Consider the following 27,444-nt stretch of genomic DNA (forward strand, 5'->3'; position numbering starts at 1 on the left):
TACTCACAGTACTGAGCTTCAGCTGCTTAGTTTCAAACACAACATACCCTTCAGTATCAAAGAAGAAAATCATTCTTCAGGCATTAAGCCTCATAAATATTTTCACTGATCTTAAGTAGCTGGAAAAAGCTGTTATTGATGGAAAGGCCCAGGCGATATGCTCCGATTGGTCTTTGTGTTAATCACATTAATAAGCACGTACATTTTACTGTTTTCCAGAATACACTCATTTTATAACTTAAGCTGAAAATCCCAAGTGTTTTTGATCAGATTTGATGAATTGTTTGTATAAGATGAGTTACACAGATTGGCATATGTCCCACTCCAATGTTTACATCCAATACGCTTAGCTTTCCTCTAGCTATGTAAAAAACTGTGTTGTGATCACAGCCAGCAAGCTGCTAAACCTCACTGAAACAATTCCAAACTCCCGCTCACTTCACACCCTCTCCCTGAGGGCCATGGTCCTTTATCACAATAATGAGGATCTAAACAAGACTAGCTTGTTGCACAATAGCTAGAGACCTTTTGTTTTAAAATCAGAAGAAAAATAATCCAAATGGTTAGAATGTGTTCTAATCCTAGGCAGTGAGGGAGGCAGAGGATGCCCATGTTATGAAACATAAAGGAAAAGAACAATAAGATCACAGAATGGGTTTGGGTTAGAATGGACCATTAGAGACCATCTAGTCCAACCCTCATGCCATGGGCATGGGCAACCTAATCTCGTGGAGGATGTCCAAAGCCCTGTCCAACCTGACCTTGAACACATCAGTGCCACAAGCATTTAAAAGCTACTTTGAAAGTGTGCTATAAGTTAAGCTTTCATTTATATGAAACTCAAATGGAGGTTAGGTGGCACTGAGCCAATTTTAGCATTGTGTGACAACATTAACCTGCTAATACTGAATGGAAAATACAAACATAAATTAAAGACAAATGCCAGCTTTAGACTTGTTAAACCTTTCAGAATACATAGCAGAAATGGGGCTGATTTGGCAATAAACCATCATTTTTTCTAATGACATTAATTTCATTAATCACATGCAACTACCATTTGTATGCAAGGATTCATAGCAAGATAGTCTGAAAAAGAAGGTCCAGCCAAGAATGTGTATTCTGATTTATTTACATACCATCACTTAAGAAGTGGTTTCAGTTTCTATCAAACTATGTGGTAATGATGAGCTGTGGCACTGGAAAACAGGAAACAACACACTGGGGGAAGGAGGAAGATGCACTCTTTTTAAAGTTCATTTGTACACAGTTCTGGTTTTCATGGCAGCATTACTGAGCTGTGCTGGGTACACCAGTGCTTAGTGTGTTTCAACTAAACCATAAAAGCCCAGAAAAAAAAACATTTACGAGCTGATATACTGACTAAAATAAGAATTCAAGGTAGTATCTAAACTTCAAAAGGCACAAGTGTTACATTATTCTAAAAGACATTGTTAGTTATTACATAAGTTCAGTGTAAGTGTACCTGCACAAGGCCTGACCTGGAACTATTTGGATGTGTCTGACTTGCTCTTCTGGGACCAAGAATTCTGGGGCACAACCCAGACAGCACAGCTGGCTCTCCTGTGAGAGAGCTGGAGAACAAATCTTCCTATGGCTGGCACTGGTTGCAGATTACTGTTAAGCAATTGTCAATTCTGACGCAGTACTCAGTGGATAGATAGCACTAAAAAAGTTCTTGAAAAACATGAGTTGAAGCAGCTTGAAACAAACACATTGTACAAGAAAAAGAATCCAAATAAATGTTTTAAACACCACACTTATTCAAGTTTATCTTACATTCCTTCCGGAACTCTTAATTCCTCCCTGCTCCACCCTTCAGCTGGAAGGGTTTCTCTTCCCAGGCCTGCACCATTAGATGCATGACATTGCTCCTGCTTCTGTTATGGACAAGATATTGGGCATAACACTTAAATAAAATGAGTAATTATTGTCTGTATTTGAAACTTAACTTCAAATGTTCTATGAAGAGATTATGATAGAAAAATTCCTTACTTTCTGTTACACTGGTGATAACAAGTAATGCCATGAATAAATGCCCAAATGACACTAGGCAATTTTAACAACATATAATTTACGTGAATCCTTTTGCACTGAGGTTATGGATGAAAACAGGGTTACATGCTGACTCTTAGTCTGGCTGTTTACAAAAGTAAATGTCAGTGCATCCCCTTGCACATATATAATGTCACTGAGAAGGGATTCCCTTCTTTAGCATCCCAATATACATCACCTGATTGAACTCTCAGAAGATCAGGCCAGTTCTTAAATCTTACCTGCCACTGGATTAACACTTCTAAATAAAATTACATCTAGTCTGAAATCTAGACAAAAGTTAACAATATAGAATTAAGCTGCTAATGACAGTTTATAAAGCTGGATTTATTGTTTCAGTACTTTTTGTGATCAGTGAGGCTGTTTAGACATTGTTATCAGTAGTAAAAAGGGAGAATTCAAAAGAGCTCAGGAACTGTTTTCATTTTAGTTTGTGTTGAAAAGCATTGCATCCTACAAAGAGGCATGATCCTTCTGGAGATTTTCTGCATTTGTCAGTTATTTGTAGCTTGTTCTAAGCACAATGCTGGAAACAATCTGATGATGTAGAGCAGCTCTAGAAAGCCTTACAGCAACTTTATTTAAATTCAGTAGATCAAGAGACATACAAAACAAGATTCACATCAGACTCCCTGCACAATGAGAAGCAAAACTTGAAGAACAATGTCAACTACAGTAGAATCTCTTCAAAGCGTCTCTTCTTCCCAAATAAAGGAATTAGTGTTATTGTATGCAAGATAGACTGAGTTTGTTTAACCTGATTCTCCACAGAATAACAAAACACCATCCTATACTTTCAAAACCTATCCATCTTAGAAAAAACATTTCATCTCCTACTTGTCACACGTAGAATGAGTAAATAGCTAACTGCTGACAGCTAGTCACGTACAGTCAACTTTCTCTTTTTATCTTATACTGACATTTGTCCTTGCTCTTTTGTGTGCAATTTCTAGACAACACAGATGAAAAGATTATGTGAAAACAAACAAAAACCCACCAACACCTCGTTTTAAAACCAGAATATCAGGATATCTGTTATCTGAACCTGTAAGAACTACCAAATCCTTCTGATCAGGAGGCAGCAAACAACATTGACAACAGCCTTTGTGGGTCACCCCACAACTATTAGTTTATCCTAACACTGTGAGTTGCGCAAGGAAGTGTTTTACACAAATTCTTATTACACAAGAAAACCTAACTTCCTTGGGCAATCTTATTTAAGTAATTATCCTTTTGAAAGATGTCAATCCTGTTAAGTTATTATCCAAACAATGCCATACAATACAATCATGGGGGCACGTACATTCAAATAGTTATACCAATTACATTCTCTTTAAAAATGGTCAACAGTATCCTTTGGTATATATTGACATTTATGAATTTGATTTCTTAATTTTTCTTATAATTCCTTTCCTAGCAAGGCCAGAAGCCTACTTGTAACACTAGGTAGGCTTTACTCCAGCCTCAACACACACAGCAATGAAATACCATGTAAACCAGGATAAATATGAAGACTTGGAGGTCTATAGGTGGAAAATGCTACAAAAGGAACCAAATTTATTTCTTCAGTCACAAGATCAAACATGCTCAGTTATTACAGCTGGTTGAATTCTTTTATGTATAGTTTAGTGAAAACTGTTTTAACCCATTCATGAGAACATCTCCTTTGAAAGTTTGCTTGCACAGAGAAAGAACAGAGCCTGTTTCAAACCCATTTCCCTTTGCTTTTACATTGTTATAGAATATCTTGAATATTACTGCCTTTAAATTTAACTAGTAACCTTTTCTATGGGGAAAATTATTTGGCTAAAACTTTCTGTAGGCAAAACTAAGCAATGGAGAAATAGGAATAAATCATGAGCTTTAACACGATTATATCCTTTATTTTTCTAGCAGACCACAATGATTATTAAGCAAGTTATATAAGCATACTACTTACCTAACATTTCTTTCTTTAATTTTTCGTTCCGCTCTTCAATTTGTCTAGGTAATCGCTGCAGAAGAGAAGACAGAATTGGAATCAGATCCATGCTTTCAGTAATACTGTAGGTTAAGCATATGTAACTTTCATATACATATCCAAGATACATTGTTTATGGCTTTAAAAAAATCCTGATGTCCAACCAACACTTTTATCCTACTATGGAAACTTGTAATTCATCCTATGACATCAATTCATAGAAACACAGCAAGTCGTAACTTGTAAGTGCAGGTTTCATACAGGCACACATTTTTACAGCTGAATAAGGAATCTGATCTGCTTGCCTAGTATTTTAACTGAAGAGTTCAGGGAATTTAAGAGACCTAGAATTAAAGTACATTTTTGCCCTATCTCCTCTACCACAAACATTAAATACGGTTAAGAGAGACTAGAGAAATTAAGGAAGCACTGTATTTGACTTCTGAACATGAATACAGGTCTAGTAGAGAAAAGCATCTGTAAAATCAGTTTGAATTGGCAAACAACTTCAGAGAGCAAATTCCCAGCTACAAAACATTATTTTTCAACATAGTCACTACCAGTAATGAACAAGAACCTGCATGCTGTGCTCATAAAAAGTCTGTGCCAGAAGAGGAGACCCACTATTGAAATGCACCACCCATCACCTCCCTGTGCTCACATTCCCTGTTTGGTCTCTATCAACATTCACCAAGTTGTCAATGAATGTCACTCAATGTACCATTTTCTCTACTTGGAGAAATCCATTTCACACCTGTGCTTTATTCACGCTTCCATGTCAGATGCCATTGTGTCAGAATGCCCTTCTGCTGCCATCTGTCACATGGCAACAAAATGGAATGGAATACTGGTGACAAGGTTCAACCTTTGCTTCCATACCACCAACATCTACCTCTGACATCACGGGTCAACATAGTAAAATAGGAAATATAACTTTTGAGCAGCCTTTGTATACTAAAAATACATATAAAAGTCAACTGTCATTCATACTGTATCTTTTTCATACTTTCAGAAGTTACTATTTCAAACTTACTTACTACACTTATCACTATACAACCCTGGCAGCTCAGGACCAGCTCAGCTTAGGATTCCAATCCAATTCAGTCATGGCAAATAAGACAGATCTGCTGAAATGGTGCTATCAGTAAGTTAATTACAGTTGTAAACTACGGTAACAGGTGTGGAATTCACTCCTTATGTACTTCCCTTGTGATAATTGGCTTCTGAACATAGTTAAAGAATTCAATTTCCTAATTTAGTTCCTTCCTGTATTTTATAGCTCCAGTCATCATGCATGGGTTTGTCACTCTGATAACACTGTTCCAGTGAAATAAGATATTCATGTCAAGGAAACAAAACTATCCGCCTGACTATTCCTCCTGTTCAAAACAGTATTGACTGGTGAACAAAGGCGCTTTCAACACTGATGGGGAAGAGAGGTGTTATACCCCATAAAAACTGAAAAATCAATATGAGAGAGTACAACGCATGCACACAGAGGTGGCTAAGCCTGAAATGAGCTTAGGCCCAATATCACCACCAGTGAATCAGATCCAATTAGCGCAGTCAGACACCATCCAACTCCTGCTGACCCAGAGGGGCTTATTAACTTGGGTCTGGACCCAAGCTGCCTACATGAAAATGTGTGGATATCCCCAGGCTGTAAATTCAGTTTGCACTGTGGCTGTGACATTCTCTCTTCCTTTTTTCTATCTTAGTAAATAGTTTGATCTCAACCCACGAGTTCTACTTTGTTTTTGTTTTTTTTCTGTTCTCTCCCCCATCCCACTGGGAACTGGGAGAGTGGGTGAATGACCATGTGGTGCTCAACTACCTGCCAGGTTAAACCACAACACATCTGCTCTATTTTGGATGACTTTGGCTTACACAGAATCTGCCTCTCACGTGGACATTAGCCTTTGGCATGAAATGAAGACCTAAATACTTGATCAGAAATACATGTTCTGTGTTTTGTCTGTCTGAATAGTACTATTCCAAAGACTCGCATTTCTCACTCCAGAAAAGTACATCTAAGGTTACTTATCTAGAGAATGGAATCCATAAACATGGCTATTCATCTTGTTCTGTGATACTTATCTCAAAGTACAGCTTCTTTTGGTAAATAAGTTTATCTGCTCTGCCACTCCCTCAGAAACTGTGCTAAAGCTAAAATTCACACAACATTGTTATACACCTCCTAAAAACAAAACCTAATGATTGATACCACATAATTAAACACTCTCTGGAAAAGCATCAATAGGGATTATTTGACCACAAAACACTGTAATGTCAAACTGTTTCAGTTGGCATAAATGATGTCAAAGGCAACCAAAGTGTGCAACAGTGGGCTTTAAAATATGAGCGCTGTACTTCTGACATAAGCTGTACTGAAATTTTAAAGCAGCTAACAAATCAGGAACCTAAGCAAAGAATTACCGTGCATTTAACTTCTTTTAAACCACCATTTAACAAGATTATTATATTCCCTAAAGCAGTATGTGAAATATTTCTTATACGTAGGAAGGAGAAAGATTGGCTCTAACAGTGAACAAAGCTAATTTGCAGATTCTCTTGATGCATCATTTTCTCTACCAGCGGAGGCACAGAAGTGCTGAACTAGTTCTGCAAAGAGCAGGGCACTTTACATCACAATAAAGCAGAATCTCTTAGTCCCTACATATTAGAGATCTGCTAATTACATACAGCATTATATCTGGAATTACATTTTTTATTATAAAATTTAGAGATCTATTATGATTATTTAAAAAAACATAAAATTAGTGTCAGTATTTCATTAACAAATTTTCAAGGGGGGGGAAGGGGGGGAAGGGCTTTAAAGCCTCAATCTCAAAATATTGCTTTTATCCTGAAACTTGACCAAGAAGAGGACCAACTGAAAAGCAAAATGCCATAAATCCCACTGCAGAACAAAGTGAGGGCGTTTCATACAAAGTATCCTGTACCACATGTGACCTAAGTCTGCCCACTAAAATGAGGTCAAGGAGCAGAATGTACACGTAACAGTCAAACTCTGTGCTTTCCAGCTGCAAAAGTTATAAGTAAATGACTGATCATTCGAAAACACTCCTGAAAGATGACCAGGAAGAACAGCAGTGCTGTTTCTGATTCTCTCCTGGAACAAATCTCCACCAGATACTGAAAGAAAACTGTGGTTTTGAAAGAGACAGAAAGGATTGCATCTAAACTTTTAGAGGATTCAGATCAGCTAAAATGTATGTTTCAAACTCCTTATATTTTGTAGCACAACTGACAGTGTTCTCACATCTTCATCTATGGAGCCCTTAATAGTGCTTTGTAACAATCTGCCAGATCTGCATAGCTGTTCTTTGTATGAAGAGCTGCTAAAACACGCTAGCACTGTTTTACCAAGTAACCAACTAGATTACATTAGGCCTCTTTCTTGGATCGAGGCTAATGCTAAAAGACTACAGCTACAGAAACTAAATCCCATCGTTTCCTTTAGAAACGTCAGCAGATTCCTTGGCTGAATTCCTGGATCAAATAAGCCATAGTCTCAGCTAGGAGACTATAAGCACGGCCAACACAAATACTCTTTTCTCGACTATGATGGATGCATCACGTTCACTGCCCCTGCAGTAACGATGTTTGACAAGCCTGTCATTTATTAAGCCATTGCCAAGAGCTAGGTGATAAAACGCTCTCCTGCTCTCAGATGCACGCAATAAGCATCAGGGGGTTGTTTCACAGTACGGTAAACTGACCTTGTCACTGGGTGCTGCCAGAAGTGACCGGCCCAGTTCCTGCACTGCCTTGACCACATCTTTCCTTCTCACCAGTAACTGCAGTAGGACTCCTCTGAGTGCAGAAAGCAAAAGCAATATAAAGCTACTCCTTCAGGGCTTTTTGGTTGCTGGCTTTTTTTTTTTTTTTTTTTTGCTTGCTTATAGATGTTTTTCCTTCTGGCCAGGTTAGTTGTCTGCCAGTCACATGTATATATACATATATATATCACCAGCCATCTCCACAGGCTCAGTCATGGACTCGTACCAGTGTAAGCATGAGGAAAGCAACTGGACAGCTTTCTAAGCAGCAGGCAGTTCAACACTTCAGCTGCTTTGTGAAATCTTACCCTTACCACTAATGGGAGTTACACAGTTAAGCAGAGTACTTTTCTGCCATCAGTGCAATTGATCTAGTCCCAGAGGAAGTAATTTCAGGCAAGGCTTCTTGTCTAATATGCTATTAAAGCACCTCCTAATGTGTCATTACAACACTATGGTATGGGGGAGGGGAATTTAAAAAAATCACAACTAATACCTTATTTTCACAAATAGAGAATTAAAATAATTAAACCCAAACCTTGAAAACATATTTCTGCACCAATGTATAGAAAGCGGCTTTTACAGAAGATTTCTGGGAGTAAACTTTTTTCCTTTATGGCGCAGAGTAGGTTGCAGTTTCACTGATATGAAACTGAACACAGAACACTGATGCCCTTAGAAAATTTAACAAGCTATTAAAAGAAGTCAAGTATGTCATATAGATTCAAGTGCCCAACTAAGCATTATATTTAAAAACTGCATCCATTTATCCTAAAATGGAATTAAGTTGTTGTTTTCCCAACGGAATGTAGTCAGCTCTTTCCAGGCACTCTGGTGCTCACAAGCCATTCACACACCATGACATGAAGCTCCTGCTCTGACATAACTTGTGGTCACTTTCTATTTGATAGCAGCTACCCTTCATTTGCATGCATTCTTTCAAAGCCACAGACTGTCTCTCTATCTACCACATTTTTCCTTTCAACAGCGCCTTCATAACCTCTTTCAGAAATAGGAATGGCAAGCAGCCTATAAGAGGAGCTTTCTGCACAAAAATAGCCCTTCGTGCTACACCAACCCTTGTGAAAAGACCTTTTGAAATTGTCTGACTGACAGCTAGTTTCCATGCTAAACATTAACATATTAAACATCACTAGAAAAAACACTTTTTGCTTGTATCTGAGAGTTACTTAAAACATCAAATGAACTGGCTGTAGAAATGACTTTAAATCCTCACTGAGTAGAGGTTATTTACGTGACAGATCGGGCTTCATGAGTTGTTAGGAGTTTACCTTTGTTCAACAAAGCTGCCACATCCTGAAGTCCAAGCAAACTTTAAAGAACCTACATTTTTTTATTATTGTTATTCCAGTGATATGACAAAATTTCCTCAATAAACCTTTAATCCTTAAGTATTTATAATGTTGAGTGAAAGTGGACATGGGAACACAGTGCTAAGCTGAACAGCTCACATTATTTGGGAACAAGAAAAGTAATTTAATTAGAAAAGAGTGCTGTTTGCAACTACAAGATACCTTTTTTTTTTTTTTTATGTGAAAGGCTAAGTTTTTAAAAATTAATATCAGACTTAAGTCATTATTAGTGAAATATCTCAAAATAGCCAATGCACACACAAGGCATAGCCAAAAAAACCCCAACAAACAAACACCAAAACCAGAACACAGCAAAATCAAGAAGCAAAAGTATCAGCGTTTAAGTAGACTTAAATTTATGTAGACCTGCAGATAATTCAAACAGCTACTGACAGATAGAAACCTCTATCTGCTGTTCACTTAAATAATCAAGTAATCAAAAAAGTATCTATTTCTATGCCAAGAAAGCATTTAACTGCAAACTCATCAATTACCAGAATAATTATACGGAAAGAAAAATAGATTCCCACTAATTTATTAACTAGCAAAAACTCTATTATTGAGTATTTGTATTCTGACTTTCATTCTTAAGGTTTTGTGTTTTTGTTTTGCTTTTTGTTTTTGTTTCTTTGTTTTTACAATGAGAGCAGAGAAGCACTGCACAGGCTGCCCAGAAGTGGTGGGTGCCCCATCCCTGCAGACACTCAAGGTCAGGCTGGAGGGGCTCTGAGCCCTGATGGAGCTGTGGGTGTCCCTGTTCATTGCAGAAGAATTAGACCAGATGGCCTTTAGTGGTTCCTTCCAGTTCAAACGATTCTATGATTTCCAAATTGCAGATCCATATTGAAGTGTTGGCTACTAAAATGCTGCAGTGATTCACTACAACAGTCAGTGCTGTCCTGTTTGTGGCCTAACCAACCTTTCCTAGCACATGTATAAATACAGTTAACAACCTCAGTCAGGAATTCAAAGTTTGTTATAAGTGTATTGTGATGTTACTTAGAAGAGTATTTTTAAAACGTTACTGCATTCAGTTACAAGATATCCCTCAGGGGTAATCAAACTAGAAGAAAAGTGAGAACTGTAATATATTCAGTGACAAACTGTGCAAGGAAGAACTTCTTCACTGTCGGAGTGATGGAGCAGTGGAACAGGCTGCCCAGAGAGGTTGTGGAGTCTCCTTCTCTGGAGATATTCAAGACCCACCTGGATGAATTCCTGCATGACCTGCTGTAGGGAAGTTACTTTAGCAGGACTGGATTCAGTGATCACTAGATCCCTTCCAACTCCTACAACTCTGTGATTTTTGTGTGTGCACTGTGTAGGGCTTGGGGTCTGCTATCCAGCAGGCACAAATACTGCTTGCAGCTCAAAACACACATCTACCTTCACTCATTTTACAAACATTAAAAAAAATAACTATGCTTTATGGACCTGAGTCCTGTTATGGAAGTTGTAGCATTTCATGTTGTCTACCTTATGAAAAACTGGATAAGAAGAACAGTGCATTTCAGACTCAAAGGTACTGCTACTGCACATGAAGCAGCTTGCATTGAGAGCACTGAATATTTAGACTAGGAAAGGAAAGACTTCATTTTGAAGTTGAGCCAAAGTACACTAAAAAGGCTTACCATACAAGCTTCTCTGGCTTGATGAACTGATGGATCTTTTTCTAGGATTGCTTTATAATCTTCCAGAGCTTCATCTAGTTTTTCTGTTTTTTCATGTAGTTCTGCTCTTCTCAGCAAAGCTCTTATATAGTTAGGATCTAATTCCACTGCTAGAAAACAAAAATAGAGCACAGCATTTTACTTGAAACATTTCTACAGCTCTTACAATGAATTCTTAAGTGTGTATTAATTTTTTGATATTACTAGTTATTTTTATACTGCAGCTTAGAATGAAGGCGTCGCAGTTTAAGAGCTAAATCATAATTTAGAAAAGCACTCTTCACCCTTGTCTGTAAAAAGTCTAGTGGAAATGACCATTTTTCATCTAATGTCTATGATCATCACGACACAGAAATGATTTCTAATGCACAGAGATGATGTGATGCCTCAAAACTTAAGGAATCCCTAAGATATTTTTCAGCTTTTGAATACATAATAAATAAATATTATTGGATTATATTTAAGGTTAAATACACCGAAAGATACACATGGCAGGGAAATCAAGCATTTCCTTGTTTGTCTCAGTAAAAGCTGAGACAAACTCTAGAACAACTACTAGTATTTTCTTGAACATCTTTAATATCAAAAAGTCAAAACTGGGTTGTAAATCCACAAAAGGTTATACAAGATCTACATATTTGCACAGAGGCCTATGGACTGAATTTAAGCTTTTCTTCTTGTTCATTTGGCACACATTAACAGGTTGACTGGTACAGTTAGGACTAAATCCTAAACTTACAATTCACAGGCTGCTGTTAATTTCTGAAGAATTTATTCATTCATTTTTCATCATAGGAAAAGTACAAAATCCTGCCTAATTTTTTAATTGTTAACCCATTAAAATTGTTTTCAGGATAACTAAAGCTCAGATTAGGCAAGTATTCTATAGCTTATTTCTTCTGGAAGGACAAAGACAATACTACAGTCAGCAAGTTGCAGGCTAGAGCGAATTGCTCTGCTGTGCTGTAGGTGTTGCATTGCAGCTTGTAAGCCAAGTCCCTGGGGAGCATCAAGCAATGGTTGGTTTAAGTCTCACTGCAGCAAAACATACCAGTTCTCTATAAGCCACCACAAAATTACAAGAAATGTTTTTGAAAATGCACCACTGCCAAAATGCAGAATCCCAGAGTAAGAGAGGTCAGCTAGAATTTGTTACCTTCAAGGTTACTTTTAAAACATACAAACTCCTATTTACTGTACAAGCAGTTCTGGCACTCAGCCACTGGATTAGTTTTCTGATTGGTAATTTGGACATTTTTCCCCAGCTATCATGGGGAGTTTAACAAATATTCGAGCATGGGTGAGTGGGTGGAAGCAATAAAGCAACACACAGCTGAAACGATTTCACTAGAAGTTGCAGAGATAAAACCATGCAGGACAAAAATGGGAAAGCATAAGCCATTGTGACAAAGCAAAAGCCACGCATAAAAGGGAACTGATAATGCTTTTAATTGTATGAGGCCCCACAGTTCTTTGGAGTCTGGGATTAAACCAAGGTTTGAGGGGAATGGCAGGTGGAAGTGGGTTTATAAAAGTAAGTATAACAGCTTCCACAATAAAAATGCTTTCTTATTAAAAAAAAAAAAAAGTACAAACAACAGTCTTGTTGGCAAAAAGAATATAAAGTAAGTTATTACAGATAATAAGTTTCACAAGAGCAAAACACGGGAAAGACAAAGTCATACCTTTGCTGCAATCATTTAGGGCAGCTTCTGTCTTGTCCTAGAACACAGAACAGTTTTTGTTATAGTTAAACTGTATTTCTTGGGAAACAGATTACTTCCAGTTGCAAGCAAGAAGGGTTGTCTGGCATTTCAAGGAACTGGGATGTCCATGTAATCAAGGCTTTTCATACCATTGCTTCTGATTTGAAGCTCTTTACCAAGTGATTAGCTTCCTCTCTGCAAAGGCTGCCAGCCTTCAAATTGCACGGCTGCCCCACTAATCAGTCTGCACTGAGCAGCCAGCAGCAAGCTACAGTCAAAAGGCTGAGTCACATCTGCAGGCCTTAGCTTAACTGAGCTACAGCTTTTGTATGTATGTCAATTAAGTAAGAGGTTGGAACTGATTGTTCCCAGGACTCCCAGATAAATTCTTGTCTGTACAAGCTAAGACATTTGGAAAGCAGATATTCCTTTAGTACTAAGATAACTTCCTCTACCAGGGAAAATGCCTGAGTCTGCCAGAAGTGGTAGGGACAAGATTTTAGTGTGCCCAGACAACCACAGTTAGAGGAAGAGAGTCAAGCAATCTGCTTATAACGGAGAAAAAGAAAAAAAGGAAGAAGACTGAGACAAAGAACCTATTTTCATCTGAACTAAAAGGGCTTCAAGAAAACAAAACAAAACAAAGAGGCTGTTCTGTGCTATTTTCACAGTACAGTATTGGTCTGGGAGGTTCCACTGATCTGGACAGGTGAGGTTTTTAGTCTGTGGATAGTTCTTTTATCACCTTGTGATCATTTGGAAATTACTGGATTAGTTTTCTAGTTAACATCTGGATTACGAGGATGTTTTTCAGTTTACAGCTTTTGTATTTGAAAGGTTCCAGCACCTGCTACTACTGAATTCTGTTTTAACTTATCTGGTCAAACAATTTAGTATCCTAAAAGCAAGTTAGATAATTCTGTCTGACCAATTATTATATTATTTATATTTATACTTAAATATCGCTGCAAAGTACGTTCCCAAACAGAGCTCCATCTGCCTCAATATTAGAAGAGAACTGCAAGAAAGTTAACTTTGCAAGAGGACAAAAAGATTATAGGAGTTACTGTTCTATTTGTCCAGAACCATTTAATCCTAAAACAAAAGTAGGGAGTAATTTCTCATGAATTCTCACTTTCACTTATTTAGTAACAAGAGGTAATTTAGCACTATGTTTATAGCCTGAAGAGACATACTTCTTTAAGTACGATAATAAGCATTATAGAAAAGCCATACAAATATCTCAGACAACTAAATTTAGACTCTGAACACTCCTGTGAGCCAGAAAAGTGTTACCAAATACTTGCTGACAGGTCCTTCTAGCTCCCTTTGTTGTCAAATAGTAGCATGTCCACAGACTGTATTAACTCAAACTGGCATAATGGTTCTTCTCCCATTCTTCCAGTTGTATGGCAGTTCAACAGCTTGTTTATAAAGATGAAATCTTCATTTACATGAAGAACCTCTAACTGTTATTCTTTAAAATCAATTATCAGCTTACAAAGTAAATTGTTTAGTTTCTGTTCAGACAGAGTGGGTCCTAGGGCTTCTATTCTGCCTACAGTGAACATGGATTCTGGGAATAAGTGGGCACCTGTCCCTGGGTAAGGAATAGAAAAGATATGAAGAAAGCTGCAGCCATTTTCTTCAGACACTGCCCTGCTATATAGATCTACGCTATAATACAGCATCTATGAAGGAAGCACACACACTGAGTTACTAGTTAGAAGTCCTGCTTATGCCTTAAAGCATCTCCACAAATTATTTTACAAGACTACCCAGGTTTTTAGAAAAAACACTAACTAGCCACACTTCTGAACAATCTAACACATGGTCTGTATACGCTAAACATGCTGCAAGACATCTGTTCCACATGAACTTTGAATTTGTTTAAAGAAGAAGAAAAACCAATCAGTGTTTGAAATATAACGTCAAGAGAAACTCTGAACAGTTCCAACTGCAACTTTCAGTTTTGAATTAACCCTCAGTAAAACCAAACATACTAAGATTCCTACTGGGAGCTTGAGAGAATACACGAGCAGCAAAGCCTGCAAATGCAGCAATTCCTTTCCACTGTTACAAATCCTTAATGACTTCATAATTTCATGTGGCATACAATCAATACTCATCATTTCATAAAATAAAAAGGATATTCACCTGTTTCATTTTTGCAGCAGCTCTGTTTGAAAACAAAACAGCCCTATCTTTTTGGAAGCAGGCTGGACAAATTTGCAGAGCCTTTGTGTAAGAGTCTTCTGCCTCTCCATACTCTGTAGATGCAATAGGGAAAAAAAAAATAACAAGAAAGCAACTGATCATTTATTTCAAATGCCAGTATGGTCAATGAATCATATGACCAGGATTTCTTTGGAAACATTTCTGAATATATGATGTAATATTAAACCAGTGGTCAGAAGCAGTAGCTGCTCTATGACAAAGTACATGACTGACTACCATCCACATAAATGACAATCAATTAATTTAAAATCAGTAGTCTCATAGAAGCAGAAAAATAGACTTTTGCTTAGCATAACGAGTACAGCATGCTGTGCATGCAGGTCTCACCCCTGAAGCTGTTTTGTCCTATTTGTTAAGAAGGTACCATCAGCCTCAGAGCTTGAATCTTTCCAGAAGTGTATCCTTGCCCTGAAAGGAACACCTGCTGGACACGGTATTCTACCAGTACCTGCTCTCAGTTGCTTGGGAGATAACTGCCCCAAACTCCTCAGTGACTGCCTTAAAAGTCCGTCACCATAAACCCACTGACACCTTATGGTCATCCATGATCAAATCTGGTCTAAAGCAAGGACGAGTGATTAAGCGTATTATTTTATTTCTTTCCAATAATGATAGAAAGAAATAATGGAAAGGTCTTATACTGACTGTGAGCAACGGCTTGCTAGCTGACAAATGCATTCTCCTGAAAGCAGAACAATCATTTCTGTCCATGTTAACCAGTGATCATCCAGGTGCTTAAAAGTTTATTTCTGATCAGTAACCAATTTGACAGCCATCAGCAGCACAAGTACACTAAACAGATCCAACAAAGAATTTGTCAAGAGACTGCTATGGATAAGATCTCAAAAGAAAGTTGAGCCAGTATTACAGGCTTGCTACTTTCGTGCCCCCTTCTGCCTGCTCTGGCACTGGCCTGAATTGGTAAACTATTACCCAGCAAGCTTGATCTCTCAACACACAATAAGAGACCTCCAACAGGAAAACCACTATCTGATCATAGGAGTTTACCCCTGGGAAATGGAGGTTACCTGTTTGTGTCCCTGCTGACTGAGAGAACCATTAATCTCCACTTCCTGGTTTCTTTGTGAAACCTCTAACCTTCAGAATGAAAGGTGGGTGTCAAAAATCATTTTCCTCTTCATACATTTTACCATCACTGGTGATGGTATTTACTGCTCACCTCAACCCTGCTGCTACAGTTTAACTATGTTCACAACACATCCAGTTCCAGTGTAAGTCAGAAATTTACAAACATTCAGATCTTTTTTAATGTAGAGGTCTCTATGTGCATGCATAATTGTGTACATCTATATAGAAGTGTGCATCTCTGTGCATAACATAAAAACATAAGCGCGTATATGCATATATAGAGATGCACGTCAGTGTACACAACGTATGTATAAATATATATAAATGTCTACACAACTACAGCACATACATGAAGGACTGTGCCAGTGGATAAAAAGACACTTACAAACATACAAAGTAATGAGAGAATTACTGAGCCGCTGAGCCTTCATCAATTCTAAGCAATTGCATTAGCAAAACTCAAGACTGGTGGAAGCCTTTTTTGATTCTCAGAAAAAGCCTTGGCACTCGGAAGGCAGTCAGTTTTGTATTGTGTTCTTGGATTTAAACACAACTTTCATGAGAATCCTGCTTTAACTATCCAAGTCTTCATGATTTGAACTTAACTCTTAAGGAAGTCTGCTATCTCTTTCTGTTCTCTAGGGCTGGGTGAAGAAATGATAAAGATGATAAAGCTGTAAAATGATAAATGCAAGATTTTCCTATGAGTTTTCTGCAATATCACTATGATGGCTAAGTATTAATTTAAGGTTCCCCAATTTCCATGCAATATTCAAAGATAATCAACGCACCTCCTTTCTTGAACTGTTCATTTCCTTTCTCCTTCAGCATTGTGCTTTCCTTTCTTCTTTTCTACAAAAGAAGAGACGTCTCAAAGTATTTAACTGAAAAGAACAAGTAGGTCAGCTGTACTTCCAAATAAACTATGAATGGAAATAAAAATAAAATACAATCTGAAGAATTTTAGCTAGTACCAAGACCCCTTGCTTGCATTCACTGTGAGATGATAGACTTCATAATCCATAAAACACCACAGTACATCAACAAGGCAGTCAGAAAGCCCCAGTTCACGAACAACATTATGCACCAAGACCATTCATACTGAATTATATGGTTTAAACTAATATGTTAGCCTCTTAGCTGTTTGCTTGCTTCTTAATTCCTTACCAATTCAACTGGTGTAGCTCAACTATATAGAATGCATTTTAGATGTAAAGTCTCAAAAGTTTTGTTTCAAATAATTCCACCTCAGAAATCCATAGTTACTTTCAGAAACATGCAAAGCATTTTCAGCTTACTGAATTAGAAACGGGTCTGTGCATAATACCTCTCTGAAAGATTTCTTATGCAGAGTGAACAAACCATCAGACCCCGAGACAGGAAGATTGTTCTGTTATACAGTGAAAATTGCACACGCTGAGCAGAGTTGTGTTCTCATCCATGAATATCTTAACAGTACTCTTGGCACAAGCAGAGTTGACATAAATGCTCTTAGCCTCTGACACTGAAAACACAGGATGTCATCAAGCCATCTCTGAAATGTATTAACAAAGGCAGGCTTCCACACGCAGGCATACCTCACAGAAGTAAAGGCAAAATGCATGTAAGAAAGACAATACTAACAAGTGGCAATGCTCATATTCATGAATCATTTCTACAGTAAAAAAAAGAACAAAGACAATTTGATCCCCGATTTGCCCCTAACATGCAGGCACAAGGGACTCAAATCAAGGCGTTCAGAAATTACAGATCACTGAGCAATTAAAAAGCCAACACTAGAAAAGGAACAGTTTCCCACAGATTGTGTAAATCAAGGATTAATGCAATTATCAATATCGCACAGAACATCTCCTTGGAAACAGCTAAATATAGTACTCTGTGGAGCACTGCACCATCTCACAGCTATGCCAAGTAACTGACAAACAATACAAAATCAGAGGTTTTCTCCTCTCACCCTTATTGCTTTTGGATGATAATTCACCCAACCACTGTTACCATGTCAGTAATAACAGATCACAGTGCTCTCAGGGAAATGCCACTCAGCGGTCACACACAAAACCACCCAGCAAAATCTCACCTGACCCTATGGGTGCACAATTACATCAGTAACATTTCTCCTATTACCTATTAAAAACATTGTCTAATACTGATTGATCTTCACATTGGAAAAAAGAAAAATAAAACAGATGAGATTCATATCACTATTTAGAAATCAGCTTTCTTCCAGGGTTCTCTGCCAACCCTATACAAGTCCTTCTGCAGTGTCATTAGCACCAAGGTAAACGAGCCAGTGAGTGCCTTTTTAAATATAACTGTAGGAACAAATTTGAGAGATTAAGGCACAAACAGCATTAAAAGCATGCATTCTTTGTGTATACGTGGGATTCTACAACTCAGCCCAAGGAACACACAGCAACATTTGAAAGTTGCACCCTGACCTTGGAAGCACTCATCACTGCTGCCCACACATTTATAGCTCCACAACAATACATTTTAAAATCAACTTATAGATGTCATTTGCACAATAGTGAACCAAGAAGTATCATCAAATCACCAAGGCAGGACTGAAGGTCCAGAAGAACAAGTAGCCATATTTCAGCAAAGAACTGGTTTAGGTTTAGAAAAGATGATCTTACTGGAAAAAAGATCTACATGAATAAATCTTACCAAGATAAGAAATGCTTGAAACACAAGCCCTGTTGACTTCATTGCTCGTGACCTATTTAGAACTGGCCTTTAAGTGCTATTAACTGATGCACTGTTGCATAAGATAGAGTTGTGTGCAGTGTAACAAAAGATTCTCCCCCCATAAAATGGTTGTGGTACTCCTGATGCAGAAACCCTAAAAAAGAAGGAATATCAGATGAAAATCTTTACTTGCATTAGCATTTTATTAAAAGTATTACAAAAGAGTATATGCTTATCCCAGTCAAGTATTAAAAACTAATATAAAAATTTATTTGAAGTGAGAAAACTTCAAGAGAATAAGCTTTATAATCTTTAAAAAAAAGAGAAGGAAAAAATTTATATCACTATATTTTTGAACTATGGGTTTCCTTCTTACTTAGCCTTTGCTAAGTAAGGACTGTGAGCTGGTTTCAACAGCAAAGAGGACTGAGGTGTCTGTACAACCCATGTTTGCTGGAGAAACGTGGTCAGACAAGTTCTGAGCAATTGAGGAGTGTAAGGGCTGTCACACTGGGATGAGATCGTTCATACAGCTCTCTTCCTCTGAAAGCCCATTCTTTGATGTGTCCTCTTGGTCAGTTCACAATCTTGAGGGAATGAGGAAGACTATTAATCATCCCCCTGTTCCAGACATATGAGTGTCAGTGAGAGACTTGCAGTGACTTCAGACTATTTGACCAGAAAAGGTGTTGTGTAAGCATGTTTCAAAAGCATTGGTAAGAACACCTTATATGGCTCTGTAGCTTACTCAGCTCCCTGGAAAGCAGCTATAAAAGCAATGCAATTCTGGTTCAAAAACAGAATTACAGCTTCACCAATGTTTTCATATCCTCATATTCACAGGTTTCAGGCTGTCACTTAATTGCACTTTTCAGAAAAGCAAGAATCAGGGGTACCTTGTGCATCGTGCTATATTTTCATTCAAGTGTGACCCACTGGTGATGCACGGTAGCAGATTATCATCCCCTAAAAGTAAATTCCTCTGGCTTTCTCACAAAATGCTAATGCATACATGTCAGTACATCCCATCCTAAATGCACTAATCTCTGAGGGACATTCTCTATTTGTGAAATAAACACAATTTGTTCCTGCACATACATGCATTTCTGCAATAGAAAGTCCTAAAACCAAAGCAGCAGAAAGACGACTCTTCTGGATTAACATCAATTTAGTCTGAAAGGCCTGCTGCAGCATGCACTGCTCCAAGTGATGCTGTTAGAATCTTCTGTACAAACTTGGGATTAAAAAAAAAGCACTATTAGAAGACAAAACCTCTTCACTCAGCATGCTGCATTTCCAGCTTCAATGGACTGGTCATCAGTTTATGGTGATCACATCAGACCAGAGATCAAAAATTGCAAGTGACTTGTCCTTGGGACAAATTTTGCACTATGTCATTTCAGTGTCCCCACCCACTCAGTTTTCAGAGCAAGACTGAGGTTGCTACAGGGCAGGCTACCCCTCCTCAGCGAAGGAAGTAGGTCAGCCCAAACTCCTGGAATGCTTTGCCTAGAGAGGAAATATCCTGAGCCACCACGCACCCTAAGGCTGCTCACATAAGAGCATAGGGTAAAGTCATAACTTCCCAACTTACATTCTGTTATGATCTCCTGCTAGTCAAAATAGATGAAATTTTGCCATTTGTTTTCTTGCAAAATTAAGATAAGATGATCACAAATTCCAAGCAGCAAGCATCAGTTTTTTTATATATACAGAGGAAAAAAAACCAAAACAAACAAACAAACAAAGGAGGAAATAACTACAATTAATTAGAAATATTATTCTTAAAGGATCTGATTAGAAAAGTTTCCAGATTTGGATACTGAATTAGAATTGTCCACATTGTGAAGAAATTAAGATCTTAACGCTTGCCTGGCAAGTAAGAGGTGCTGAGAATGAAGGCCTGATGTGAAGTAACAAGACAAGACAGCTTGGCCTTCTGACAATGATGTACAACAATTCAAAAGAAAAACCATCAGATACAGTCCTTGGGTCCTTGGACCTCAGCTACTCTGCCAAGAAGCTTGCAGTTAAAAATAAAATCATTAAAGTTTTATTCTAGTACTAGAGAAGGCAGCAACCTACACATTTTTTGCTGTTTATTTTGGAAGGAACTAATATAATATAATGTAAGTGTTGGAAGTGGAATCCCTAAATATAGCTGGTGAGAGCTGGAGGCTGAATACCTTCCTTTTGTAATGCTTCCAACCACGTTTCCTTTGGCTGTTCCTATGCATTTTATTTGATCAATTCATTTAACTTTGCAAGGGAACTGTTCTTGGCTCCAGTTTTGTGAAGAGCAGCAAATATACTTCCTTCGCTGCAAGCCTATTTATACAGTGTGACAGAGCACATCTGCCTCTCACATACCCTTCTGTAAGGTCACCCAGGAGCAGTCATTTAAAATCACCAGGATTCGAAGGGTGCACAAAAGCAAGCAATTTGAACAGATAAAGAACACACTTCTGAGCTTCAAATATCAATTCTGTTTGTAAGCCATCTGTGATTAGTCATCTGCTTCCCCCTGCAGTTTTGTGAAGCTGTTGCTGTATTGCACATTCAAGGATCTGAACTTTGCTTTATGGTTGTATGGTGCTCACTGTAACTTCATGCTAAAGATGGATTTAGTCTTTCTGCTGCCAGTCACTACCTTTTCCTGAAATGGTAAGCAGCACCTCCAGCAACAATAGGTCACATCCATCCCAGGCAGCCAGTTTAAGTTAGCATGCCAGACTGAAAGCAGTGACTACCCCTGAGTGACAATACATGCCACCCAGTCACTTCTGCTCAAAGAGGCAAAAGCCTCGGGCAGAAACGTGGAGCTGACCACTTAATCCATCACCACACAAGTCAAAATATTTAGTCACATACAAGCCTCTCACTGCTGTAAACCAAAGATCTAAGTTTGACAGTATCTGCATCTTCCAGAAAAATGCAGATCTAACATAAGCATAAAAAAAGCAACACTGCAAGAAAAATGAAGGTATAATTTTTCACTCTATGAAGTTGCCATCCAGCAATTAAGTTTATAAATGCAGCTGGGACTATAAATCACACATGGAGACTCTAACTCCAGACATCATACGGGTTCTTTTCATCAGCACTTAGAATTAACTGCTACAGCAGATACCAATATACTTTTCAGATGCGCTTTGGTTAACTCAGAAAATAAAACAGGATTTTTTTGTTCTATTTTAACCATCAGATAGGCAGTTTTAGTCTAGCAAATCATCTTCTGCTCTGATTTGACCAAAAGAATTGCATATCTAGAGTTGCTGCTGTGCTGTATGCAGGATTCAGGTTACTAAAGTGGGTCATCTTAATACAGGAATCACCTTTTATCGTATTTCCACAAGATTGCATTTTGAACCCTTCAAAACTCAAATGTCTTGCAAGTTTTACTGCTATGCAAAGTAATTGTGAACACCTATGAGAAGCATTAACAAAAAAATATACTTTTCAATAATTTGTGTAACAAGCCCTACTGCTGTATAGTCAGTCACATTGTCTTATGTATTGATAATCTTGTTTTGGTCCAGCCAGGATTCTCTTCTGCTAAAAAGTTTTGAGGCCATCTCCAAGTGACAAACACCTGAGGTCTGCTCCAAATTACACTCACTTTTTCACATCCCATCTTCCATTCTGTGTCTTTGATTTTATTTTGTCACTACTGCAACAAACAAACAAACAAACAAAAACCCCACAGCACTACAAGAGAAGTGAACTTTCACAGTGTGTGGGAACTGTTGAGTGATGGTCTGAACCACTGATTGAGCACCTTGGGAAAGGACCAGGTCAGCCCTGGGAGCACAGGTGAAGGCAATTCAGCTGTGTGACCAGAAGGGCTGCAGCCTGGCTGCACCTCTCTTAGACCTCATTTAAGGGCTGACTGCCACTAGGGAAGGATTTTTGGCTGGAGATCTCTCCTTAGTGAAGCTTTCTCCTGCGAATCTGGAATCTTCCAATACAGGTGAGCAATCTTCTTCTCTTCCTTTACAGCACCTTTCTATTGTGCTGGTCCTTTTATCACCACAACTCTGTTGTAATGCCTGTCCCACTGTGTTGATCTGTCCAATTCCTACACACACAGTTACTATTCTGTATTGGACAAATATCAGGAATTAGGAAAACACCAATTACTGAAATGAATGATTACACTCAAAGCCATCTCAAAAGAAATCCCAGATCCATTCTTACATCCCAATAAAGTAAATTCTCTACAGAAGCTATAGTTTTTAGAAGAACAATGAGATCAACCTAAGGCATGGGCCAGAAAAGGAGAAAGAAGGCACCAGTTTGAATGTCTTGATGAGGACAAAGATGTTCTCTAACATCTGAGAACTTCCAGAGGTTTAAAAAAGGTTTTGCTGCTTAGTTCAGAACTGAAAATAGGCAGAACTCAAAAACACTATTTTTCTATATGACCAGTTTCAATTAATTCTTAAAGAGGTGCTAACAAGATACTAATGAAGAAACTCTTCTACTAGAGCATGTTCTTATCCTGCTGACACTTCTTAGTGTTAGCACAGAAGATGAGCATGCTTACAGCCAACTGAAGCTCCAGCACACATGTGACAGCTCAAAGACAGGAGCTGTTTTTGAGAAAAACTACATATTTATTCCAGGGTCTCAGAGCAGCTAGAAGGAAGTGTTCTACAGCCACAGTAAGAGCTCACTAGGGCAGGTGCTTAAGTCTTTCCCAGACAAGGCCCAAAGAACAAGCAACATCTGTCACGAAGGATTCAGAATCTTGCTGCTGGATAAACTCATAATTAATGGGTGTCCCTCCAGAAGAGGACCAGGTCAGACCGAAACAATTACCATGTAGCAGCTGTTGGGTGTCCTCTGATTAATTCTGCCAACTAGACCAATGTCAAAGCCATCACTGTCAACAGCAACTAACCAGAAAATCTGTTTGTAATGCATCAAAAGCAATTTACTGCTCAGTGCCTCTGCTGAGACAGCAATCAGCACACTTAAAAAAAAAAAAAAATCTTATGCAGCTTGAAACAAAATTCAGTTTTATAATTTTCAAACAGCTGAGTTGCAAGTCCGAGCACATAAACTGGCTCTAAGCTACATTTCTGCATTTGTTTTTTTAAGAATATTTCTTGCAAGTTTGTGTCTTAATACTCTTCTCCCTTCCTCTTCTTATTCTATTTCACTGTGCAAAGAAGACCTCTTATGGTATTCGTAGTGCTTCTGTTAAAACAATTCCTATTGCTTAAGATTAGAAACCTCACTACAAAGGCCTCTCAAATTTTACTCAGAGCTGCTATTGCAAAAGCTTACACATAGAACATGCATAAATACACAGAGCAAGGACTAAAATCTGTCCCTGCATCTTCAGAATAAATTAGAAACTTCCCACAGCATATGAGAACGTTGCTCAAAATCTGATTTATTAAAGTTTCTAAGTGACAAGTGTGTTTAGTTTAAAAAAAAGAACTATAAAGGAATAGCTCCATAACTTTATTTGAGCAGGGCTAACACTCAGTTCTCCTTATTACAAATACGAGTACTTAATTTATGTTTGGTGTTGCAACCATAATTAACACAAAGTTTTTCTTACATGGGCAAGTAGTCTAATTGAAGAAAATACTTCTCCCCCATATGTAATGCCATCATGAAGCTTTCATTTGATGTCTGCTGCCTGTAATCTAAAAATACAGCATTATTTCTTTATCTGAACCAGACCTTGTAACTGGTTCACTGCACATTCACACAGAAGCAGCTCAATGAAGGAGGCAGCAGGGGCTTGAGAATAACTGATCAAGGACTGCCGAGGTAGCAAACAGCACCACTGCTGAGTGTACTGTCACAACCTAATGATATTGTCAAATAAACAGCTTCAGAATATTTCTGCCTTGTTGTCTTCTGCTTCAAAGAAAAAAGCTCTTCTCAAAAACATCCTTTGAAGTAACTTAAGGTTAAAAATTGGAAAAAAAAACCCAAAACCTGAATAAATGGATGCAGACTGTAACTGCAGCATGTTTTCTTAGCACCTGCATCATTTAACTGATTATAACCAAAACATACAAAGATTCAGTTTAAAAAATACAAATAATATAAAAAAAAAAATCAACAACAGTTTCAAGTACCAAAAGGAAATGAGCTGAGACCAAAGGCTTTCCTATACAGAAAATATATGGTCATGCAAAGTAAGAGCGTGCTAACGGATTATTTTGGTAGTTATAACATCTGCTGCAAGCTTCTAATTTATCTCTTGTTTCAGCATTTCTCAAGCTGTGCTTGTAACAGATACCAACAATATTTTGCTACAGAAAAAAGTTGTATTTCAAAGACTGCTTACACACGCAACTCAAAAAGCCCTCTGTGGAACATTAAAGTTTGCACTATAAATAATCTGTGGTGATACTAAGCAGGGGGTTCCACCCATTTTGTTAGATATATTCATAAACAATGTTGAAGGATATAATCCCTCAATACCACTGAAAGAAAAGAAACAACAAAAAACAAAGGAAAATGAGAACTGCAACTGCCCATTCTTTCTGTAAGGAAATGTTCCCAGCTTTAAACAGTTATTTTATACTTCCACATCAACTTTCAAGGAAGAATGTAACAAAGCAAAATGGAAGTATTCAACCTTCACAATTCTTTTATTTTTCAATGGGCCAAAGTTATTGTGGAAAATAAAATGATTACCTAACAATTCAATAGAAACAAGAGAAATACAAAAAGCTAAAAAAACCACTCATTTCCATGTCTGTTCCTTTTTCTACTGCTTTAATCTATGCCATTTTTCTTCTGAAGTTCAGTATCTTTTCTATGAATCTCTTTAGCTGCCTTTGCCCTACAGGCTGCTGCAGAAGCCTCATCGTGACTCACACTGTTCCTTGCTGTACAAGCAATAAACACTGATAGTGGTTTAAATTAGAAAAGACAGTGTGATCATGTCTTTTTCTGTGAAGCAAACAGATGAAGGTACTATTGCTCTCTGTCCAGCACTTGAGAGACTGCGTCTCAAAGGTGTCAAGTTCTGGTGTTCTTCCTCCTAGTTCTGCATTAAAAGAGACACTGGCTTTCTGGATGGTGCATACAACCCAGGAGAGGCCCACCCCAGCTGGCCAGGATGCTGGAACCATAACCTAAGCAGACAGCCTACAAGAAATGAGTTTGTTCAGACTTTGGAAAAAGGTGCCTCACAGAGACCAGAATGCTAAAGGAAATGGAGACAGACTCTTCCTGGATGCATGGAGAAAAAATTCTAGAGGTCACAAGCTGCAACAAAGCAAGTTCTAAATATAAGGAGAAAAAACTTCCACCCTGAAGGTTGTTTAACACTTGAACCTACAAGCCTATAGAGCCTATGCAATCTTCAGCCTGAGAGATGTTCAGCACGGTTCTGGGCAGCCTGATCTAGCTGAACCAACTTTGAGCAGGGGGTTCCAGTTAGATGACCTCTAGCAGTTCTCTAAAGGCAAAGGAGACAACTTTCTGAGTTTTTTTAAAACATTTCTCATTCTTAGATCTCAAAGCGTTAGACCTGACAAGCAGCATTTACAGATGTCAAAATTGAGAGAGACAAAGAGAAAGATGAAATAATTTTCACTAGGTCAACCAGGAGACGTTATTTTTGTTGAAAAAGGAATGAGTTTAAGGAGATTATGTTCTATGATCCCCTCCTCCACTAGGCCCATTGTTTTTCCACTTCAAGGAACTTCTACATTGACATTAGTGACTGCATTACTGATGGAAAAACTCCTTTTACTTTCAGTGATGTATTTGGGTCATAAATCCCACCCTATCAGCAAGGGAACAATCTGAACGACAACTTGGTTAAACTTCTCTGTGCTGGTTTGTAACAAAGAATTGAGTTATTTAGTTGCCTGTGGCATTTTAGCTCTGCATATTTCTGCTCGCCAGTCTCTGTTTACCCTAGCTGACAATAAGAACATAAGACAATAAGACAGTCAAGTCACTGTCGAGTCCTTCCCTCTTTCCAACTTTTTGGGAGCAACATACAGTCATCTTTTATTTACTTACACAGGTCTACCCAACAGTTAAGAAGGAGTGGTACAATGTTACCAGGTCAGGTGAACAAGAAACGATCAGACTTCCTCTACAAGAACTAGTTAAGTCCCTACAAGTTCACAGAAACTTTCATAATATTTTATGCGCTTAAAAATATACAAATGTGATCTTTCATTTCTTCTTTTCCTTATTTTCATATTTTATAGATACAGTTGGTATTCCTTCTGCTGCTTCCAATAATTTAGGAATTTCTGAAATAGAAACTATAAAGCTATACAATATACTACATTCCCCTATGAAGTAATGTTTTCCTAAGACAATTCCTATCTTATCTTGTTACCTGCCATTCCTTGTTCAACTTTCTCCTTACCTCATCATAATCAATTATTCAGTGATATTTATGACTGATTTGTGCAGCGAGCCTTCCAGTACTCTTACTCTTAACATGAGATCTAATTCATAGAATAACTTGGGTTGGAAGGGACCTTTAAGCCCATCCAGTTCCAACTCCATGTCATGAGCTGGTTGCCCCCCACCAGATCAGGCTGCCCAGAGCCCCCTTCCCACCTGGCCTTGAACAGCTCCAGGGATGGGACATCCATAACTTTTCTGGGCAGCCTGAGCCTCACCACTCTCTAACTAAAGAATTTCTTCCTAACATCTAACCTTTATGTGTGTGTGTGTGTATATATATATATACACACTTCGTTATTTTTACTCCCCCACCACTGGGGAACTGAAATTGCTATTTAAAAAAAAAGGAAAAAATCATAAATGAGTAGACAGCCTTTTGCCACATGCTATGAAAACCTAATTACCAGCACAAAATGACATTACTCAAGTCTGAGT

The 27,444-nt window shown here is 38.0% G+C and overlaps 1 protein-coding gene across 4 annotated transcripts in view; it reads right to left on the reverse strand.

Annotated features, from left to right (window-relative positions):
* The window catches only part of TTC1 (tetratricopeptide repeat domain 1), a 47,562-nt gene that overhangs the window by 18,451 nt on the left and 1,667 nt on the right, over positions 1 to 27,444 (reverse strand). For all 4 annotated transcript variants that reach the window (XM_090151029.1, XM_031598052.2, XM_031598053.2 and 1 more), the window contains exons 3-7: positions 16,704 to 16,764; positions 14,743 to 14,855; positions 12,565 to 12,601; positions 10,841 to 10,989; positions 4,013 to 4,067 (exon numbers count right to left, since the gene is read on the reverse strand). In XM_090151029.1, coding sequence (XP_090007155.1) covers positions 4,013 to 4,067; positions 10,841 to 10,989; positions 12,565 to 12,601; positions 14,743 to 14,855; positions 16,704 to 16,764 — 415 coding nt within the window. The remainder of the gene's footprint in view (positions 1 to 4,012; positions 4,068 to 10,840; positions 10,990 to 12,564; positions 12,602 to 14,742; positions 14,856 to 16,703; positions 16,765 to 27,444) is intronic.

Source organism: Phasianus colchicus, chromosome 15, assembly GCF_987193195.1.
Source record: "Phasianus colchicus chromosome 15, bPhaCol1.hap1.1, whole genome shotgun sequence".
Classification (NCBI taxonomy): Eukaryota; Metazoa; Chordata; class Aves; order Galliformes; family Phasianidae; genus Phasianus; species Phasianus colchicus.